The sequence below is a fragment of the Physeter macrocephalus genome, chromosome 18, assembly GCF_002837175.3.
Source record: "Physeter macrocephalus isolate SW-GA chromosome 18, ASM283717v5, whole genome shotgun sequence".
In the NCBI taxonomy this organism is placed as follows: domain Eukaryota; kingdom Metazoa; phylum Chordata; class Mammalia; order Artiodactyla; family Physeteridae; genus Physeter; species Physeter macrocephalus.
Window position 1 is genome coordinate 95,161,819 of NC_041231.1, and position 7,348 is coordinate 95,169,166.

Consider the following 7,348-nt stretch of genomic DNA (forward strand, 5'->3'; position numbering starts at 1 on the left):
TTTTAAAAAAAGTCTTCTCCTGAAGGTAGCTGGATTCATGGGTCACCATATAAAAAAATCACTCTCTTTTCTCCAAATCAAGAAAAGGTAGTTGGACAGCGCTTCCCATTTGTATTTACTAACATTTCCAATTTGTATTTTATAATATCAGCAGAACCTGCAACATGCTAAAGAATTAAGAGAACATAAAAGGTGTGTTTCATACTTGTTCCTGAGTGAGAATATCCTTTACTCTCCACCTCACTCCCAATGTAATTTCAGTTCTTAGAGGAATTTTTGTGGAGCTCGACAAGCTAAAATAATTCTAAAATTCACGTGGAAGGGAAAATGTGTAAGAAATTTTGGGGAGAAGGGCACACATACAGTCAGGTAGGTTTGCCCTACTAATATCAAACAGTACTAGAACGCTACAATATTAAAATAGTCTAGTAACAGTAACTGTAGAGGTTTGGAAGTTTAATACGTTGTAAAGGTAGAGTTACAAATTAGCAAAAGGGTACACCAGTCAATGAAGGCGGCAGAGAAAATTGGCCATTGTTCAGATAAATTGAAGTGACAGTCCTGCTAACATAAATTGCGAAATCAAGTTCATAAACGTGTAGCTATCTGCCATTGTCTAAATATGTTATCCGGAGTGTCCGGTTAGATTTGGGTTTAAGGAATATTTTTTATTTTTATTAATCTGAATGCCAAAGGTTTTGCTATGTTAGACAAAATTCATAAGCCAGAAAAGAAAAGATGGATGTATTTGACTACATCAAAATTTAACAACAGATGTCCATTCGATGAATGAATCTATATTAAAAACTTAATGATTCTGTTTTCTAATGGACTCTTAGACTTTAGGCTAGGAAAAAATGCTTTCTGGTATTGTTCTTAAAGGTTTTTGTTTATTTCTTAATTTCTGTCTTATAGATCAAGGTACAGCAAAGCCAGTTTTTAGTTTCTTGAACAGCAGTTCCTCTAATTCAAGTACGCCAGCCACTTCAGCTGGTGGTGGCATATTTGGTAGTTCCACCTCGTCCTCCAGTGCGCCTGCGGCTGCCTTTGTGTTTGGACAGGCCAGCAGTCCTGTGAGCAGCTCTGCCTTTGGGAACTCTGCCGAATCCGGTACATCTCAGTCTTTGCTGTTTTCTCGAGAGAGCAAACCAGCAACCACGTCGAGCGCGGGCACAGCTGTCGCCCCATTTGTCTTTGGTCCGGGTGCCAGCAGCAGTGACACTGCCGCCTCTGGTTTCAGCTTTGGAGCTCCCACCACATCGAGTTCTGCAGGACCCTCCTTTGTATTTGGCACTGGACCTTCGGCACCATCTGCCAGTCCAGCGTTCGGTGCTAACCAGACCCCAACGTTTGCACAAAGTCAGGGTGCCAGCCAGCCTAACCCCCCACGCTTTGGATCTGTATCATCTTCAGCTGCACTGTTTTCTGCTGCTTCTCAGCCTGCGCCACCTACTTTTGGGACAGTGTCAAGCAGTAGCCAGCCTCCCGTGTTTGGACAGCAGCCTGGTCAGTCTGCATTTGGCTCTGGGACAGCTCCTAACTCCAGTTCTGTTCTCCAGTTTGGCAGCAGCGCTACAAATCTCAACTTCACAAAAAATAATGCATCAGGAGTGTTCACGATCGGTGCAAATGCCAGCACACCTGCAGCCTCAGCCCAGCCCTCTGGCTCGAGGGGCTTTCAGTTTAGCCAGTCTCCATCGGCGTTTACTGTGTGGTCAAGTGGGAAAAACTCATTCTCTTCTTCTGCAACTTCAGTTTCTGGTCGCAAGATAAAGACTGCTGTTAGACGCAGGAAATAAAGGTCTTGATGGTGTTCTATACACTGTTTAAACAACAGCTGGTGCCCTACTTTCAGATTCTGGATTGTACTATGTGCTGGGTTATCTGAAGTCAGATCTTTAAGAATCCAGTACATCTCAGTCTCTGCTGTTTTCTCGAGAGAGCAAACCAGCAACCACGTCGAGCGCGGGCACAGCTGTCGCCCCATTTGTCTTTGGTCCGGGTGCCAGCAGCAGTGACACTGCCGCCTCTGGTTTCAGCTTTGGAGCTCCCACCACATCGAGCTCTGCAGGTACATTTAAAAAAGAAGAGACATGTTAGTGTGAATGGCTTTCATTGTAAGCATATGAACTCTTAGCAAATAATACCACAAAAGAGCATGGCCGCTTTTCGGTCATCTCTACCAGGGTGTTGTAGTTGTTCACTGTGTGGAATGACGTGCGTTTTGTGTACGGTGGAGGTAACTCTTGGAAGCACCATTTCTAATCTCATTAGGAATATGACCTTCAGTTTTTTCAAGTGTTTTTTGTCTTTTTTGTTTTTTTTTTCTTTGCAGTGTTAATTTGTAAATAGCCAGACACTGAAGATTATTTTAATAGACGTTAGTCCTCATTATGCAACGGATATATAAATCACAACATTAGCTGATTTTTGCAGTGTGTCACACTTCTGATGGCAGATCAGTTGTCCTCTTAGATTTATCTCTTAAAAGACCTAAAAATTTGGGGCTGTTAAGATAGGAGTCTTGTTAATAGAAGTTTTTGTTTATTTGGATTTTATATGGTTTTACTAAATAATGGTAGAATTGTATTTTTTTTTTTTTTTTTTTTTTTTTTTTTTTTTTTTGTGGTATGCGGGCCTCCCTCTGCTGTGGCCTCTCCCGTTGCGGAGCACAGGCTCCGGACGCGCAGGCTCAGCGGCCATGGCTCACGGGCCCAGCCGCTCCGCGGCATGTGGGATCCTCCCAGACCGGGGCGCGAACCCGGTTCCCCTGCATCGGCAGGCGGACGCGCAACCACTGCGCCACCAGGGAAGCCCTAGAATTGTATTCTTAATCAGTATTCAAAACTTGTCTTGATAAGATCTGTTCAGCAAGGTAAGAGTCTGGAAAGAAGCTTGAAATTTGCTTCTTAGTTTATAGAGATTTCTTGAGGATTATCTCATTTTAACCATCATGGTAATCTCAGTATTTCTTTGGGCCTCTAGGACCCTCCTTTGTATTCGGCACTGGACCTTCGGCACCATCTGCCAGTCCGGCGTTCGGTGCTAACCAGACCCCAACGTTTGGACAGAGTCAGGGTGCCAGCCAGCCTAACCCCCCAGGCTTTGGATCTGTATCGTCTTCAGCAGCATTGTTTTCTGCTGGTTCTCAGCCTGCGCCACCTACTTTTGGGACGGTGTCAAGCAGTAGCCAGCCTTCCGTGTTTGGACAGCAGCCTGGTCAGTCTGCATTTGGCTCTGGGACAGCTCCTAATTCCAGTAAGTATGTAGTAGTGATGTCCTTTGTTTCCGTACTTGGGTTCTGTATGTCTTAAATATAATTTTTTTCTTTGAACTTTGAAACCATGCATGTCTTTTTTTTTTTTTTTTTGTCTCTTGTACTTGGCAGAACAGAGATGTCTATGTTTAGATTTACCTATAAACAGCAATCCCAACTTTCACACAGTTAAGCACTTCTTTTTGGCGCATTGGGTTTTTGTTGCTGTGCGCGGGCTTTCTCTAGTTGCGGTGAGCGAGGGCCACTGTTCGTTGTGGTGCACGGGCTTCTCATTGTGGTGGCTTCTTTTGTTGCGGAGCACGGGCTCTAGGTGTGTGGGCTTCAGGAGTTGCAGCACATGAGCTCAGTAGTTGCGGGACGCGAACTAGAGCGCGTGGGCTTCAGTAGTTGTGGCGCACGGGCTTAGCTGCTCCTTGGCATGTGGGATCTTCCCTGACCAGGGCTCGAACCCGTGTCCCCTGCGTTGGCAGGAGGATTCTTAACCACTGCGCCACCAGGGAAGCCCCCCTCAATTTACTTTTAAAACACACCTGTTGAGATTTTACTTCCACTGTATTACTTTTTAATTTCTAAGTGGTCCTCTTTGTTCTGTGGATGTTTCCTTTTTATATCCTTCTGCTTTTGTTTTAGAAGTGTTATCTGTTGATCTCTTGAAGATATTAATGATGCAGGGGTTTTTTTTTCCCCCTTCTTAAAGCGTTTGCTTAGTTAGTTTTCTCCAAATTGCTTTTCTTTATTATTGTTTTGGTCTTAGTGTTTCTTATGAAATACTTTCCTCATGTGTTTGGTGCTTCTTGCCTCTCTACTTGTAGTGTTTGGGGTTTTTTTAAAAATTGTAGTAAGAATGTTCAACGTGAGATCTATCTACTCTTTCAACAAATTAAGTGTGCAATGCAGTGTTGTTAACTCTGGAAACAGTATTGTGCAGCAGAGTTCTAGAATGTACGCATCTTGCACGACTGACACTTTATACCTTTTGAATAGCAGCTCCTCATTTCTTCCCACTCCCAAGCCCTCCTCTGCAGCCACCATTCTTTTAGCTTCTGTGAATTTGGTTATTTTAGATTCCTCATAGAAGTGAAGTCATGTAGTACTTGTTCTTCTGTGATTGGCGTATTTCACTTATGTTCTCCAGATGCGTGCGTGTTTTCCCATATTGCAAGATTAATATTCCATTTTATGTATATATGTCATTTCCTTTATCTGTGCATCTGTCTGTGGATATTTAGGTTGTTTCTACATCTTGGTCATTGTGAATAATGCTGCAATGAATGAGAGAGTCCAGCTATCTTTTTGAGAGCCTAGTTTCAAGACTTTAGGGTAAATACCTAGAATGGGATCGCTAGATCATGTGGTGGTTCTATCTTTAACTTTTTGAGGAACCTCCATACTGTTCTCCATGGTGGCTGCAGCGGTTTACATTCCCACCAACAGTGCACAAGGGCTCCCTTCTCTCCGGTCCTTGCCAACACTCGTTATTTCTTATCTTTTTGATAATAGCCATTCTAAGAGGTGTGAGCTGATGTCTCCTAGTGGTTTTGATTTGCATTCCCCCCAATGATTAGTGAGGTTGAGCATCTTTTTATATTTACCCATGTGTTGTCTCTGGAGAAATGTCTATTCAGGTTCTTTGCCCGTTTTTTAATTAGGTTATTTGAGGGGTTTTTTGGTTTGGTTTTGGTTTTGGTTTGTTGGGCGGGGGGAGGTTTGCTCTTGAGTTGTAGGAGTTCCATATGTATTTTGGATATCAGCCCTTTATCAAATATATGGTTTGCAAATATTTTCTTCCATTCTACTTATAACTTTATGAGTGCAGAACACCTAAATACCACTCGATAATTCATTGTATGTGGTTAGGGCTTACAGATCTTGAATACCATTGTAGGTTTATCTCACTGGCTTGTTGTCTTGGGAAGAACTGGATGCTAGTACAATATCTTTAGGTCTTTCCTTTCAGACTGCCAGGTTCCCCAGAGAAGATTCTTCCAATCTCCTTCCTGAAGGGTATATATACTCCTGATTGCCAGTGTTATGGGAGCTGAGTCGGGGCGGAAGGCTGCAGCTCTCGATATTCATTGTATCAACCTACTCTGAATCCTTCTGTTTTCAATATGGTATCCTTGCTTTTATGTGTGATGTCCCCTGGTCCAGAGGCCTTTCCAGAGACTAAAGTTCTATTCTTCTGCTGGGTAGAGGAGATTTATTATCCTGTTTGGTGCTGGGGAGGGATTGATCTAGGTATCTGCTTCTTAAACAGATACTCTACCATTCTGCTGGGTTTTTTTTCAGTCACACCTTCATTCTCACTTCCAGAAGTACCTGGAACCTAAACCTTTTGGGTATGTTTAGTGTAAACGGAAAGACTTCTGTGCTTTCCCATGCTACTAGTTTAGTACTTGGCTCCAGTTAGCCTTCCAGACTCAACATTTTGTTGTGTTGTCTCCTCTCTCCATTTATTGTAGAATTCCCTTTACTGTTATTTTAACATAATTTTTGAAGAAGATAGAGGTAAGTATGTTTGTCGATTCCACGGTCTTAGCGAAAAGTCCACTCTGCCCTTTTTTCCTTGGTCATGGGTGAGTTAGGTCACTTGTTTGAGGGTGTCAGGTATATATTGTGTGAGTGGAGAAAATACTTAATTTTCTTTAAGTGACCATAAGAGCTTTAACCCTTTACAGGTTTTTGTATGTAAAGGTCAGAGTCATTACTAGAAGAACCATCATTTTTACCTTAATAAAGTTTTTCTGCTTCATCTATTGCAGGTTCTGTTTTCCAGTTTGGCAGCAGCGCTACAAATTTCAACTTCACAAACAATAATCCATCAGGAGTGTTCACGTTCGGTGCAAGTGCCAGCACACCTGCAGCCTCAGCCCAGCCCTCTGGCTCGGGGGGCTTTCAATTTAGCCAGTCTCCAGCGGCATTTACTATGGGGTAAGAGAGCTTTTTGTTGAAATGGAGAATTTAACATAATGAAGGTGTGTGTTTGTGTGTGTGTGTGTTTAGAATCACCAAGGTGCAGTATAGTTGAGGTAAAATCTATGTTCTCCATCAATTTACCATATTACAATTTTGGAGGATCATAGCCTAAGAAAAGAAGCAGGAGAGAGAGAGGGAGGGAGGGAAAGAGAGAGAGAGAGAGAGAGAGAGTGTGTGTGTGTGTGTGTGTGTGTGTGTGTGTGTGTGTGTGTGTGTGTGTGTGTGTGTCTCTCTCTCTCTCTCTCTCGAGGGTATGAGGTGTAGCAGAAAGTAGTGTCCACCACACCATCACCAGTCACGTTTAGTGTTATGATTGTGAACTTTCATCTGAGCATCATGTCACATTACAGAGTTTTCGTTTTTCACAGGTCAAATGGGAAAAACTCATTCTCTTCTTCTGGAACTTCAGTTTCTGGTCGCAAGATAAAGACTGCTGTTAGACGCAGGAAATAAAGGTCTTGATGGTGTTATATACACTGTTTTAACAACAGCTGGTGCCCTACTTTCTGATTCTGGTTTGTACTTTGTGCTGGGTTATCTGAAGTCAGATCTTTAATTTTGGAATTTTCCTCCTTTTTTCTTTACAGAAGCCCCAACTTCACCTCTCCCACTCCCTTTCAAAAAAATAATAGCTAGACTGGTGACTGATTCTTCAGCAAAAATGTTTTATGATCCAGCAAATTATTCACTGATTTTCTTCAGCAAAAATGTTTTATGATCCAGCAAATTATTCACTAGTTTGGCATAGGCTGGCTGAACCCAGGAATCAAGCCCGCTCAAGAGAATGGCTTTGTATACAACCTCTTTGTCTGCACCACCATGTGCGTTGATATGCGTTTTATGGAACGCATTGAAATTGTAATTATATCTGAGGAATTCTGTATAGATTAGAGGATGTTGAAATGAATGGTTTCTATGCTGAGTTCGTGCTGGTGTATGTGTGAAGTGAGTGAGTTGGGTGTATTGTGCACTAAACTTTTCTGATAGAGGAAGCCTGATTAAAGAATGGTCCATGCTACGGACTTGTTAGATCTAGTTCGTTCTCCATTTAATAATTATATGCTATTTCTATACTGGCATTCTTCTGACTATCAC

General features: G+C 42.4%; 2 protein-coding genes across 2 annotated transcripts in view; both read left to right on the top strand.

The window, feature by feature from the left end:
• NUP153 (nucleoporin 153) overlaps positions 1-1,828 on the top strand; it is a 79,619-nt gene extending 77,791 nt beyond the window's left edge. Inside the window, exon 17 of the mRNA XM_024122068.3 lies at positions 916-1,828. Within this exon, the coding sequence (XP_023977836.1) occupies positions 916-1,799 (884 nt within the window). The 3' untranslated portion in view covers positions 1,800-1,828. The remainder of the gene's footprint in view (positions 1-915) is intronic.
• Positions 1,829-5,849: 4,021 nt separating this feature from the next.
• The window catches only part of LOC112064336 (nuclear pore complex protein Nup153-like), an 11,647-nt gene continuing 10,148 nt past the window's right edge, over positions 5,850-7,348 (top strand). The window contains 3 exon segments of the mRNA XM_024121903.2: positions 5,850-5,853; positions 6,040-6,208; positions 6,622-6,688. Coding sequence (XP_023977671.1) covers positions 5,850-5,853; positions 6,040-6,208; positions 6,622-6,688 — 240 coding nt within the window.